This window comes from Vidua macroura, chromosome 20, assembly GCF_024509145.1.
Source record: "Vidua macroura isolate BioBank_ID:100142 chromosome 20, ASM2450914v1, whole genome shotgun sequence".
Taxonomy (NCBI): Eukaryota; Metazoa; Chordata; class Aves; order Passeriformes; family Viduidae; genus Vidua; species Vidua macroura.
In genome coordinates this window covers 10,062,901-10,077,791 of record NC_071590.1, presented here as the reverse complement: position 1 = coordinate 10,077,791, position 14,891 = coordinate 10,062,901, and the positions used below count along the sequence as shown (strand labels likewise).

General features: G+C 49.0%; 1 protein-coding gene across 7 annotated transcripts in view; it reads left to right on the top strand.

Annotated features, from left to right (window-relative positions):
• The window catches only part of ACACA (acetyl-CoA carboxylase alpha), a 101,656-nt gene that overhangs the window by 84,564 nt on the left and 2,201 nt on the right, over window positions 1-14,891 (top strand). For all 7 annotated transcript variants that reach the window (XM_053995978.1, XM_053995977.1, XM_053995979.1 and 4 more), the window contains 5 exons: window positions 4,530-4,707; window positions 4,960-5,072; window positions 11,196-11,350; window positions 11,562-11,732; window positions 14,553-14,689. In XM_053995978.1, the coding sequence (XP_053851953.1) occupies window positions 4,530-4,707; window positions 4,960-5,072; window positions 11,196-11,350; window positions 11,562-11,732; window positions 14,553-14,689 (754 nt within the window). The remainder of the gene's footprint in view (window positions 1-4,529; window positions 4,708-4,959; window positions 5,073-11,195; window positions 11,351-11,561; window positions 11,733-14,552; window positions 14,690-14,891) is intronic.

Here is a 14,891-nt window from a genome sequence, read left to right as displayed (position 1 = left end):
AAGGACAGAGCCATTGTAGTTTGCACCTTGCTCCTTGCATTTTCCAGCCTCCTGCTTGCTGCTGGTGTCTCCTGACACTCTCAGTGTCCCTTGGGGAGTTGTTTGCAGTTTTGGTTTCAGTGCTGGCTGGGGATTATGCAGGGAGGGAAAATAAACAATTATGCCACCCCTCAGTGCACACAAACACACTGCCAGGAGCCGACTGCACTGTGGGTAAAATGACTCCAAAATTGTGTGTAATGAGTAGGAAAAGATTAGAGACAGCTCTTGCTATGCTGAAAATTGACATTAGGGAAGGGGGAGGAAAAGAAAAAAAAAAAAAAAAAGAGGGAAAAAATTAAACCCCCTCTTTCCTAGTCAGCCTGGGAGGTCTAATTCCTGCTGCAGAATAAATAAATAACGCCCGAGATAAAGGCAGCTCGTGGTGGTGGTGGCTTCCCCAACGAGCTCTCCCCGTGGCCAGCAGGCTCCTGAGCATCATGCAAAATTAAATTACGAGAAACTGGCTGGAATATGGTGACAGAGGAGCCATTTGGCAGGGGTTTGTTTGGGCGAACCGGCGGTGACCCACGGCGGGGAGACACCAAGCGTGAAATTCCCTGGAAATTAGCACCAGGGTGCTGGGCTCGGCAGGGGGGGCTGAGCACATGCAAATCCCCCCCCCATGGAACCCCGGCCCGGGCTCCTGCTCATTTATTTCTATTACAAATAGCAATAAAATAAATACCCAGTCATTCAGCAGGGCTGGAGCTGGGGGGGCTGGCTTGTGGGGTGGATGGGGTGTCTTGGCCAGTGCTGTCCTCAGGTCCCATCTGCTGTTCCAGCCAGGCTGGTGGGGTCTGCTCCAGCTCCAGAGGGGCAGGGAGGGCTCTGAGCGCCAGGATTTACCCCCACAGGGAGGTGGGGACACCTCCAGAGGCTGTGTGTCCCTGTGGGGTGGGCACTGAGCAAGGGGCAGAGCTCGGTGGGCACTGCCCGCCCTCCTGCAGACCCAGCTCTGCTCTCCTGGGGACATCTCTGCCTTGCTCGTGGAACCCAAGGCTGGTTTGGGGTGGGAGGGTCCTAAAGATCACCTCATTCCACCCCCCTGCCATGGACAGGGACACCTCTCACTAGGCCAGGTTGCTCAGGTCGGGCTGAGGTTTGAATTAGTACAGGAATTTTGGGCTGGAGCACCGTGGGGAGCCCTTGGTAGTGGCAGTCAGGGAGGAGAACTCCTCAGCAGGGTTTACAGCCAGAGCTGGGAGCACCAGGGGTGTCTCCAGCCCCAGCAGCAGCAGCAGCTCCACCAGCCTTGGTGAAGTGTTGGGGGTGACATCGTTGAGGCAGGGACGGGTGAAATGGCTGACACGATTTCAGAAGGTAAAGAATGATCTTTATTCAAAAGCACCTCTCCCTTTTATCGAGAACATTGTGAACATTCATTCCATTGGTCTTAGAGTAAAACCATTTCACCTGATTGGTACACTGGACTTAGGTCAGTGTGGCAGAACAGATCTATGAACAATATGAATGGAAAACAAGATAACTGATTGTTTACATTTCTCCCAGATTTTTTCCCAGGCTTAGCCTGGCAGAAATCTTTCTCTTTTCTCTCTGACTGAACTGAGAGTACCCACATTGGGTGTGCAAAGGAAGGCAGCACTTGGTTCTATTGAATTCAAATATTGGGGTTTAATCAGTTGTTTTCTCAGGATGCCAAGGCTGCTGGGACATTCCAGGACTCTGCAGGGTCCCAGAGGGAGCAGCTGTGTGCAGAGCCATGCAGGGGTGAGCTTCAGACTCCTGCAAGGCTGATCCCAAAAGATCCATGGGCACAGAAATGCTTCCCTGACCACCTGCTGACACCTGGGAAACAAAATCCTTCCCTGGTCACCCCTGGGAAACCTGAGGGAGGTTTGGAGCTGGGAGGAAGCATCAAGTTCCCCCAGTTTCTCTGCTCCTCCTTCCTCTGCCCTGTTCAAACAATTAGTGCTGCTCTTCTCTGCACTTCACCTGAGTAAAATATATACCCGTGGCAGGAGTGAAAAATGTATTGCTAATTACACAATTATTTTATTATGTAGCACTAGTAAAAAATGTCTAGTAAAGAATTAATTCAGTAAAAATAATTTGAATCAAGCAATTATTTTCTTAACACTAGAATTAGCTGAAAGTACTTCAAGTGGTTTATTACTAGCACTACATAATAAAATAATTGTGTAATTAGTAATAAATTTGTCACCCCTTTTGAGTCTTTTTCTTTGCTCAGGACAAAGGGAAAGGTTGGAGTTTTGTTTGGTTCTCAGTCCTCACTGTCTCTGCTGGGATTTATGTTTATTCCCAATTAGAGGGAATAAATTGTTCTTCCTTTTGTGTCAGCATTTGATACCTCTTAAATAACATGAAATTCCTTTTCTTGGGTGTTTGGGCAATGACCTTGGGAATGAAATGGAGAGATCCTATCAGTGCCTGTGGTACTAATATATTCTTATATATATTTTTTTGTATACATATATATATATATATGAAATATAAAAGAGTGCTCCCCAAAGAGTTAATTGCTTAATTGTGTTCATGTCAATACTTAATACAAAAATGAGGCTTAAATGACAAAGGGACCTTGGCTGGGGTCTCTTTCTTCCCCAGAAATGAGGCTTTTCTTGAGGGATAGAAGGATTTTAGATGAATAAAAGTGTCTCAGTGCTCCCAGACTGTTCCTGTTGCAGGTACATAAATGCAGCTCCTTAATTTTCTCTGCTCTGCTATTTTAAGGGCCAGAAAAAAATGAGGCAAACTGGGAGGGTCCAAGCAAAAAAACCCAGATGGTGGAGGGGGTTGGAAGAGAGATGAGGGATTGATACCTGCAGTGTCTGAGGGCAAACCCCACTGAAAATCCTGCTGCTGTTTGTAGTGAGCCTGAAGGAGGGCAGACATTGTGTAGGGTGGTACAAGGGGTAGTGACATGAAATTAATGGGGAGGGAGGGGAAGTTTGGCTGAGTTCTGAGGGAAATCTCGTCTGTTTGGCTGTGGAAATGCCCCTAAAGAAGCAGATTTATTGTTTGGGGTTTCTGAATGGGAGCTTTCAAAAGCACTGTGGAAGAAACGGTGCTGTGTGAACAAAGAGGTGGGCTAGATGAGCCTAATAACTATTTTTCATTTCTTGTATTTTGATTTAATACTTGTAGATATAATTCTATGTATCAAAATATATATATTCAAGAGTGCCCCTTTCCATTACAAACTGTATCCATTAGAAACTATATCATCTCATAGAAATTCTTCTGCCTTCCCTTTTCCTCTTTTATTTAAATCACCTTTGGGGCTGATATTTTCAATGTACTGTCTTTACACAGTGGAGTTGTTCTTATTAATTTTGAGCAAAATGCCTTAAACAAATTTTAATGGAGGAAGAGCGGAGTGCTGTTCCCCATCCCTCTCCACACACATTTTTATGAAGATCTGGAAAAGCTCTGCTGCCCTTAGGTACATTTTATTCACATTACATGAGTTGTGGGAGAGGCCCAGGGTAGTAAGTCTGAAATTGGGCAGTGCAGTACCCAGGCTGATTCCCCAAACTGTGGGAATGTTTGTGGGCAGAGATGGAGTTCCATGGAAATCCAGCCTGGATTTCCAGAGGGGAGGTCCCATGTCTGGACAGGTGTGGGAGCATCCTGCAGGCTGGAGAGGGCATGGAGTGATAGGACAGGGGGAGTGCCCTTAACCAGGAGGAGGGTAGATGTAGATGGGATATCAGGAGGAAATTCCTCCCTATGAGGGTGCTGAGGCCCTGGCATGAGGCCCTGGCACAGGTTCCCAGAGAAGCTGTGGCTGCCCCACCCCTGGAAGTGTCCCAGGTTGGGGCACTGGTGAGCTGTGACTCCAGGCTGTGTGTCCTGTCCCAGCCACCTCTGACCATCTCTGTGTCCTGTCCCAGCCACCTCTGACCATCTCTGTGTCCATCCCCACCATCTCTGACCATCTCTGTGTCCTGTCCCAGCCATCTCTGACCATCTCTGTGTCCTGTCCCAGCCATCTCTGACCATCTCTGTGTCCTGTCCCAGCCATCTCTGTGTCCATCCCCAGCCACCTCTGACCATCTCTGTGTCCATCCCCACCATCTCTGACCATCTCTGTGTCCTGTCCCAGTCATCTCTGTGTCTATCCCCACCACCTCTGACCATCTCTGTGTCCATCCCCAGCCATCTCTGACCATCTCTGTGTCCTGTCCCATCCATCTCTGACCATCTCTGTGTCCATCCCCAGCCATTTCTTACCATCTCTGTGTCCATCCCCAGCCATCTCTGACCATCTCTGTGTCCTGTCCCATCCATTTCTGACCATCTCTGTGTCCATCCCCACCACCTCTGACCATCTCTGTGTCCATCCCCACCACCTCTGACCATCTCTGTGTCCATCCCCAGCCATTTCTGACCATCTCTGTGTCCATCCCCAGCCATTTCTGACCATCTCTGTGTCCATCCCCAGCCATTTCTGACCATCTCTGTCCATCCCCACCACCTCTGACCATCTCTGTGTCCATCCCCAGACATGTATGACCAGGTGCTGAAGTTTGGGGCCTACATCGTGGACGGCCTGCGGGAGTACCAGCAGCCCGTGCTCATCTACATCCCGCCGCAGGGCGAGCTGCGCGGCGGCTCCTGGGTGGTCATCGACCCCACCATCAACCCCCGGCACATGGAGATGTACGCCGACAGGGACAGCAGGTGGGCCCCCTCTGCCTCAGTCTCAGCTGGGCTGCCTGGGATGCTCCCTGTGGCCTGGGATGGTTTGTTCCCCCGGGGTTGGACGTGCGGGACCTCGTCGGCGTTTCCGGCCTGGATAAACCGGAGCTAAAAATCCTCCCTTTGTTCCCTGTTCTCTTTTCACACGCTTTCCAGCAGATGTCCAGCCGTTCCGTTCTGTGTCTGATGGCACAGAGTCAGGTGCAAGAAGTGCCTTTCTTTTTGCTTTTGCAGAGGAGGGATCCTGGAGCCGGAGGGGACGGTGGAGATCCGCTTCCGCAGGAAGGACCTGGTGAAGACGATGCGCAGGGTGGACCCGGTGTACATCCAGCTGGCCGAGCGCCTGGGTACGTGGGGCACCCACAGGGGCACTGGGCAGCCCTCAGGGGGCATTTGATCAGAGTCATTTCCATTTTTATTTACTGTTGTGTGACTTGGGAAGAAGTCCAGATGAGACCACGGCTTGTGTGTACACGTGAGATGACACTCATGCGTGCTCAGCATACCCAGGGTGTGTAATATTGTGGTTTTTTGAGCTGATTTCTCTTTTTTATTATATTTTATTGACTGGATCTCACAACAGACCCTCACTGCAGATGCCTGGGTCTGATTTCCAGCTCAGCAATCGCTCAGCTCACTAAAGGTTTGTGGGCCAAGCCTTCAGCGGGCGTCGTTTCACGTAACGAAGGGTTTGATCGAAGACATTTTGGGCTGCTGGTCTGTCACTGAGTGTCTGGGGCGGTTTGCAGTAATGATATCCGTGTGCTCTTCAGTTCCAAGGGAATAAGGAATGTTGTCCATGTCTCTGTGAACAGGGGGGCTGTGCAGAGCTCAGTGCTGACATGACCAGGGTTGTGTCATTTCCACTCCGAGTGATCCCAGTGCCTGCTGTACACTCAACATCCCAAAATACAGAGTGTTCAGCAAAATGCACTTAATATCAGATATGTTCTCTCTCGGGGGAATAGGCTTTTTAAATAGTCCTTTACTGGCTCTTACTATAAGAGTATAATCTTACAGAGCCTCCTTTTACCTCCAAAATTGACTACATTTCAGTGGAGGGAGAAGCGTGCCATGTGGGTATGGCTTGAATTTATAAAGCCTTTTGGGATCCTTCAGGAGGAAAAGTGTTCTGCAAATGACTGATAAATCCTGGCTATTGCTGCCGTTACATTTTATTATTTGGGTTTTTTTTTTTTTAATTTATGGCAGGGCAACAATTTATACACAAAACAACCCTCCTGATACGCCTCGGGAAGAGAATAATAACGGGTGAAGGGTGAGGGGGTGCCCTGGGATAGTGGAAGGTGTCCCTGCCCATGGCAGGGAGTGGAATGAAATGATCTTTGAAGTCCTTTTCAACTCAAACCATTCTATTATTCCACGACTTTTAAAGTCTGCAGCTGCAGCAAGGAGGTTATTTTCAGAAATCCTCACTTTGGGCCTCTGTCAGACTTGACAGTGTCCCTTTAGGAGCAAAGGGACAGTGACCACCCCAAACCATGGGGACCCAGCCCTCTGTGGGTACAGGACACCTGCAGGCCACCCCAGAATCCTGTGGGACACTGAAAAAAAGCCCACAAGGGGAAGGATGGGATAGAGTTCTCTGCCAACAGCCTCACAGACCCAGCGCCATGTGAGGAGCCTGGTCGGGGTTTTTTCCCCCCTCTTCCTCTACAGGGTAATTACTCCCAGCAAACTCCATACACTTTAATTAAAATGACTGCAACACAAGAGCAAGTCACTTACAACTGTACACAGGGAGAGCTCTAAAAGCTTCAGTCACTGATAAGCATCTCCCTGAGATGGATCGTAATTGCTCCCAGCATCGGGTGATCATTGCTGTTGTTTTGCCACTAATTCCATACCAGAGCAGGAAAGCCAAGATTGCAGGACACACTGAATTGCATAATTTTTTTTCTTTTTTTTTTTTTTCTTTTTCTTTTTTCTTTTTTTTTTTATTTTTTCTTTTATTTTTTTTTTGCCGGTTTTCTTTCTGGCCAATTTAAAATTTGTCAAAGTCGGTCTTCTTCTGGATCACTGCCCTTTGATATTTCGCGCACTCCATTTGCCACAAACAAGCCGCAGGGCCGCAGTTCATGCTGACTCCAGCAGAAGCAGAGAAAGCTCCATTTATCTTACACTGCCTGCTGAATTCTTACTCATTAGCTGGGGGTTCACTGCCTCTCTTTAACCCCTGAGTGGCTGTCATCCCTCCCCGGAGCTGCACCAGGGAGATGCTCTCCCACGAGCCCACGCCGGGGTTGGACGTGGCCCTGCTGGGGAGTGGGGGAGCAGGGGAGGCTGGCAGACATCGAATCATTTGACATAAATCTGTTCATTATCCATTCTGCAGCACGATTGCTGAAATGTTGATTAGCCCCCGTGGTTTATTAAAGCGTCACTCAGAGCTGGGCTGTTCCAGCAGAGGGCAGGGGGAGAGAGGGGTGGGTGGCCCTTCTCCTGCCCCAGAGCACATTCCCACATGGAATTGGGGTGCAGGGACAGCAGGGATCGCCCACAAGTGTGGGAACAGGGCAGGCTGCAAGCCTTGGGCCAGAGCTTAAAATACAGAGACCCAATTTTATTTATTTATTACAATTAGACTAAAACATCTAGGAGTGGAGCGAAAATAAGCCTCATTGTACAGATTCAGTGCCTTGTGTCAGAGGTGCAGGGAAATGGGTGGAATATGGGTGGAAGGAATGGCAGAATGTCTCCAGTTGCAGCAAGACTGGCTATTGCATTTCCATGTTTCTTGTAGGAAAAAAGCAGCACCCAGTTATCACCTGATGCACACTGTGATAGTGGGAATGTCCTCCTTGCTGATCCTGGGAGGTGTTCCTGTGTGCTGAATGCACCTCTGATTTTACTTATTTCATTTATTTAATTTGCTGGGGCTTGGTTCACACCTTACTTGGCTAAAGAGCATCCAAAATTGTCTTCACATTTCCAAATAACCAGTGAACACTCAAGTATTCATCACTCAGCTCCACCTCAGCACAGCAGTTCCTCTCTGAAAATAAACATTGTGGGGTGCAGGAACAGAACTGACCCCCACTGCCAGTTTTCCAGGAAGACCTGGCAGAAACACTGCTCTTCTGGTTCCATCTCTCATGGGGTGCTGGATAAACACAGGTTGTAACTTTGTTTTGTGGGTGATGCTGGTTTCAGTGGCTGCTTCCCTGTGCAGGTGCTGCTGCATTTAAATTGGTGTTAATTCACAATCACAAGGCTCCCAGAGCAAGTCCTGCTTTCTCTCAGCTCCTCCGTGGCACTTGGCACTGGGATATATCCTCCCAGGAGGGCTGGGGGCAGGAATTTTTTGGAATTATGTCCCTGCCACACTTCACGTGCTGAGAAATGAGAGCTCAGGAGCAAAGAGAGGGAAGGGCCAGGGTGGGAGTCTCAGGGATTCTGCACAAGGATATTTGCAGCCTGTGCCACGAGCTGGTGTGACCTTCACTGGCTGTTCATGCTGCACCTTTCTGACATAAATCCTGCTGAATATTTAGTGAAGCAATTACAGCCTGTTTCATTTAAAGAAACAAGAGACAATCCAAAAATGCCTGTCTCTCCAGGGACGTGAGTGGCTCCCTGTGACCTTCCCTCTCCCCTCTGGAGCAGCTCCCTCCAGCTGGGCTGGGGGAGTTGCCTGGGCAGCACGGACACCTTTGGCATTTTTGCTGCCTTTGCTGAATTTCATGGAATCCCAGGATGGTTGGGATTAGAAGGAACCCTAAAGATTAGAAGGAACCCTAAAAAACCATCGGGGACAGATTCCATTATCCCAGAGTGCTCCAAGCCCTGTCCAGCCTGGCCTTGGGCACTGCCAGGGATCCAGGGGCAGCCACAGCTGCTCTGGGCACCTGTGCCAGGGCCTGCCCACCCTCACAAGACAGAAAAAAATTATGTCTGGCAACTGTTTTGCTCAAGGCAGAAGGAGAGAAGGTGAGGTTCAGGTGGGAGGCTGTTGTTGCAGGTGTGGAAATGAGGTGGGACCCCAAAGCTGCTGCTTTCCCAGGGCATCTTTTCAACTTGCTCAAGGCAGTTTTGCTGCTGATTAAAAAAGAGAAAAGCATGTAGAAGCAAGAGGTGTTGGGGTGTTTCCCTGCCCTGGGTGGGCTCTGGGGTTGTTTGGAACAGAATTAAGATGTTTCCCAGCCTCTTCCCATCCCAGCACCCTCTGGAGCTGCAGTGATGTGGAGGCTGCAGAGGAAGCTGCAGTCCAAGAGAAATAAGTGACATTTTCTGGCACTTCAGGAGCCTGCCCTGTGCTCCCTGCCAGGGTAGGAAGGTCACACACGTTCCTGGTGCTGCCCCACCTGTGTGCCAGGCTCTCTCCTCGTGGAATGTCTCGGAGTGCTGCTCCTTTTGTTTCCCTATTGATTAGCAGCCAATCCATACCTAGAGGTCTATAATGTTCCTATGATTTAAACTTTAACAGTTTCATTAACTGTCAAGTACCTCTAGAGCAAAGGAATCCCATATTTTAACTCCCCTCTCCTTGCCAGGATAAGATTTGTGGAAGGAGGCTTCTTTTTTTCTTTTTATTTTTTTTTTTTTCCTTGAGAAATAAATAAATAAAGCCCAGACTTTCTGAAAAACCCTGAGGCCTCAAGATCTGACTAGGAAAGAAAGAAAACCATTCCAAGATATTTAATTGTACAGGGGGCTTACGGGATTGATCGAGAGCTTAGCTTTTTACAATAGTCCAGTGAATAAGAAATGCTCCTGACAAACGATCGATGATGGGATAATCACTCTTTATCCCCCCTCCTCATTGTTACCTTCTTTCTTCCAGGAGAACAGGGTTCAGAAGTCAAAAATCTTTATAGACGCTGCTTTTAAATTAAGCAGAAAATAGACATTGACATATTTGTTAATCTCACCTAAATCATTACTGGGCCTGGCTGGGTGGACTCGGTGGCAGGGGCCGGAATTCACCAGCGGGGCTGCCTTAAGTGCTTGTGTTGCCATTAAAAGCAGGGAGCCTGGGAGTTCAACGTGGATAAATACAGATAATTTTTTATTCTGAAGGTTATAAGGGGAGCTTCTCTTAATTAAAACCTTCTTACTCGCATCTGAAGGGTTAGGTAACATTTGTATTGGTAGGCACAGAGAAAAACATTCCTTCCCTGGGAAGGATCTTTGTCTGGAGGGACTGCGCCTTGGAAAAATACATATCTGGGCTGTGTGAGCAGGCACTGGGGTGCTCAGGGCACTGGGCAGCTCTTCCCTTTGGACCAGCAGCCTTGGAACATCGTGTCTGTGGGAATGAGGTGTGCAAGGAGCAGCAGCATCCTGGGATGGAGCCCCCAGGATGCTGTCCCAGCTTCCAGCCGTGCTTTAGAGGCTTCCTGAGCACAGATTAATATCTGATCTTCATGCTCAGGAGCCTGTGCTGGAATCTCCTTGCATGAATTTGTCTGATCACCCTCTGTGAGCCCGTTTGGGCCCAGTGACAGTGAATTCCAGCCTTGGATTCTGTCCTTGGTCCCCCTTGGGGTTTCTGTAAAGCTCCTGCCCAGTGGTTTAAGCTGGGTTTGTTGGCCTGGGGTTGCTTTGGCTTCCTGCTGTGGTTGCAGAGCCCCTGGAGTGGGCTGTGGCAGGCAGCAGCCTAAAGGAGAACTTGCAGTGGTGAAGGTGGTGTGCCATGGTCTGTGTTTCCTGCTAAATGAACAGCAGTGTCGGGACATTATTCTCTTTTAGGAGTAAGTCCTGTAAATGTCACTTAATTGATGGCTCAGATCGTTGGCATTTAAATGGAGCAGAGTTTCCATGGTGAAAACACCCTCAGAGCCCTTTTCTGAGTCTCTGTGGCACAAAGTCTGGGCTGGACCAGAGATTTGCTGGGCACTGCTGGGAGCTGATGCTGCGGGGTTTGTCCTTTGGCTTTTCCAAGCTCTGGAGCTGCATCCCTGAGCTTCCCTGGGTCTGAGCTGTGTGTGTTTCCAGGCACCCCAGATCTGAGCTGTGTGTGGTTTCAGGCACCCCAGGTCTGAGCTGTGTGTGGTTTCAGGCACCCCAGATCTGAGTTGTGTGTGGTTTCACCCCAGATCTGAGCTTTGTGTGTTTCCAGGCACTCAGGTCTGAGCTGTGTGTGGTTTCAGGCACCCCAGGTCTGAGCTGTGTGTGGTTTCAGGCACCCCAGATCTGAGTTGTGTGTGGTTTCACCCCAGATCTGAGCTTTGTGTGTTTCCAGGCACTCAGATCTGAGCTGTGTGTGGTTTCAGGCACCCCAGATCTTGCCCAGGTGTGTGGTTTCAGGTATCCATGATTTTTCCCTGGGGTCTGAGCTGTGTGTGTTTCCAGGCACCCCAGATCTTGCCCAGGTGTGTGGTTTCAGGTACGCATGATTTTTCCCTGGGGTCTGAGCTGTGTGTGTTTCTAGGCACCCCAAGTCTGAGCTGTGTGTGTTTTCAGGCACCCCTGATCTTCTCCCAGGTCTGAGCTGTGTGTGTTTCCAGGCACCCCCGAGCTGAGCCCGGCTGACAGGAAGGAGCTGGAGGCCAAGCTGAAGGAGCGGGAGGAGTTCCTGGTCCCCATGTACCAGCAGGTGGCCATGCAGTTCGCGGACCTGCACGACACCCCCGGCAGGATGCAGGAGAAAGGGGCCATCACCGTGAGTGTCCCGCAGCGTCCCTGGGGACGGGGCTGGAGCCAGACCTTCCATGGCCCCGTGGAGCTCCTGGTGACCCGGTGCGACAGGCGGGGGGACTCTCCCTCTTCCTCTCGTGCCAGGGGACACGACGAGTCCCAGCCCGGGTTTTGATGTGGGAACGAGGCGTGTCTGTCCCTCACTGCTTTCCCCCTGTCCCCCGTGCCTCGGGCAGGACGTCCTGGACTGGAAAACCTCCCGCACCTTCTTCTACTGGCGGCTGCGGCGGCTGCTGCTGGAGGAGGCGGTGAAGGGGAAGATCCACGAGGCCAACCCCGAGCTGACGGACGGGCAGATCCAGGCCATGCTGCGCCGCTGGTTCGTGGAGGCCGAGGGCACGGTGAAGGTCAGTGCGGGCTGCAGGATCCTGCCAGCCCCGGGCACGGCCCCTGCCCCCAGGGCCACCCCCGGCAGCGCTGCCACGCCATGGGGGCACCGTGGCCATTCCTTCTAGGATCCTGCTCAGCTGCAGGGAGGGCAAGCTCTGGGGCTGCTCTTGGGTTGGTTTTGTCACAAGCCTCCAATCTCAGTATTTTATTTTATTTTATTTTATTTTATTTTATTTTATTTTATTTTATTTTATTTTATTTTATTTTATTTTATTTTATTTTATTTTATTTTAATTTCATTTTATTTTATTTTAATTTTATTTTATTTTTTTTTTTTTTTTTTTTTTTTTTATTTTATTATTTTGTTTTGTTTTATTTTATTTTATTTTATTTTATTATTTTGTTTTGTTTTATTTTATTTTATTTTATTTTATTTTATTTTATTTTATTTTTATTTTATTTTTAAATTTTTTTATATTTTTATATTTTATTCTATATTTTATTCTAGTCTATATTTTATTCTATATTTTATTCTATTCTATATTCTAGTCTATATTTTATTCTATTTTATTCTATTTTTCTATTTTTTCTATTCTATTATATTTTATTTCATCTAATTTTATTTATATTGCTTAATTTTATGTATTTATTTCATTTTACTTTGTTACTATATTACTTAATTTTATTTGGTTTTTTTATTTGTTTTATTTTATTTTATGTTACTTTATTTTACTTTGTTACTTTATTTTACTTTTTTTATTTTACTTTATTTTACTTTATTTATTTAACTTTATTTTTTTTACTTTATTTACTTCATTTGTTTTACTTTGTTTTACTTTATTTATTTGACTTTATTTTACTTTATTTATTTTACTTTATATTTTTTTTTTAATTCTGTTTTATATCAGTATTTTATTTTTTAATTCTATTTTTTTTTTCATTCTGTTTTTGAAGTCCCCAACACCCAGGGGTTCCAGGGAAGGGGGGAATGTTCTCTGGAGGGCAGCAGCCTTTCCAAGGTAGAGGCTGAGCTCTCCAAAAGCAGGCAGCTCGTTAGCTAATACATTACACCAATCAAGGAGAGTTATCTTAAGCCACAATTAATCTGCTCCCTGGCATATGTTGATAGGGAAGCATCATGCTGTTTCTTAATTAAAAGCAAACGGATTAAAAATGATTAATAAGAGTATTAAATATTCTCCTAAACGAAAAGCTTTGGGATTCTTGGGTAAATGGAGCTTTACACAGGTCTGGGGCTGTGTCGCAGCTTCCCGGGCTGGGCTTTCCCCCCTTCCCTGGAACCTTCCTTTGTATGCAGGGAATGTTGCTGCCTGGCAGGGGCACAGGCAGCGAGCAAAAACTCCGAGTTTCAAATCATAATAAGGAGAAAAACAATGAAATAAGCAAAATCTTGAAGTGACATCACCGGGCTGAGACAGTCAGAGACATCGTGTGAAAGGAAATGAAATAATCCTGAAGTGTGTCAGGGGCTGGGATGGGCTCTGAAACCAAAAATGCCTCCCTGGGAGAGGTTGCTGGAGGAGCTGTGGCTGCCCCTGGATCCCTGGCAGTGCCCAAAGCCAGGCTGGGCAGGGCTGGGAGCACCTGGGACAGTGGCAGGTGTCCCCTCTGCACAACTCCCTGGCAGGAGGGGACAGCCAGGGAGCAGGGACAGCAGGAGAGGGAACGGCCTCCGGCTGGGCCAGGGGAGGTCCAGGCTGGATATTGGGAAAACTCCTCCTTGGGAAGGGAAATTCCTCCATGGGAAGGGAAATTCCTCCTTGGGAAGGGAAATTCCTCCTTGGGAAGGGCTGCCCAGCCCTGGCACAGCTGCCCAGGGCACTGCTGAGTCCCCACCCCTGGAGGGACTGTGTGGACGTGGCACTTGGGGACACGGTCAGTGGTGGCCTTGGCAGTGCTGGGCAATGGTTGGACTCGATGATCTCCGAGGTTTTCCAGCCCTGATGTCTCTGTGACTCCCTGGCTCTGTGTCCCAGAGGTGTGGCAGGGTCTGGCTGCAGCACGGGGTGCCCAGGAGGTGCCAGCACGGTGTCACCACCCCCAGCTCATTGTCATTCTGCCTTTGACTTGGTTAGTGATAACAGAGAAGGATAGTGCACCTTCAAATGAGGAGCTTTGTGTTTAATTACCCAAATAAAATGACATAAATATGAATGAGTGCTAATGGCAGTACTTGCTTTTCCGGAAACCATTAACAAAACGATTCTTAAATGATTTGTAAAGAAAATGAGAGGAGAGGAGAGAAGGCTGTTAGGGGCTCACACACTCCTGAGTTATTACACAGCCAACTATCTAGCAAATATCAGGTGAAATGATCTTGAGAAAGGCAAAAAGGGGGTTGTGGCTGAGGGTTCCAGACACCCCCACCTGCTCGGCCGTGCCCAAGGGGCTGCTTGGCTCCGGGGCTGGGTCAGGGGTCCCAGGGCTGCAGGCTGGACGTGATGGGGACTCAAGGTCCCCTGATGATTTAGCACTGGGGGAACCCCTGGAGCAGCTGCATCTCAGGTCAGCCCTGTTCCACCAGAATTCGGGGAGCTGATAACCAGGGAAACTGGGATTTACCTGGGACAGCTCCTGGGATTGATGCAGCTCGTTCCCTGCAGCACTGACCAAGCACCTCCTTGGTCCCCTTCCATCTCATTTATGGCGGGATGCAAAAAGAAATGGAAAATCTTTGACCTTGTGCTGATTGTCAGGTGTGTTTGTGGGGATGCCCAGCCAGATGTGTCACCCACAGCCGCCAGTCCAGGAGCTGTGGGGTAAATCTGGGGCGTGGGCAGGGCTGGGGTACAGGCTGAGCTGTGGGATTTTGGCAGGCCTACCTGTGGGACAGCAACAAGGACCTGGTGGAGTGGCTGGAGAAGCAGCTGACGGAGGAGGAGGGCGTTCGCTCGGTGGTGGAGGAGAACATCAAATACATCTCCAGGGATTACGTGCTCAAGCAGATCCGGAGGTGAGTGCAGCGAGGGGACGGGGGGCACCAGGGATGGCTCCAGAGCTCCTGCCCTCTCCGTGGGGCACACGCTCAGCACTCCAGTCCCTGTGCGACCTCAGCCCAGCTGAGTGTCCTGAGGAAGCGTGTCCACGCACAGCCCCGGATTCCAGCCCCGAATTCCCGCTGGGAGCTGCGGGAAGCTCCGGAGCTGCCTCACTCG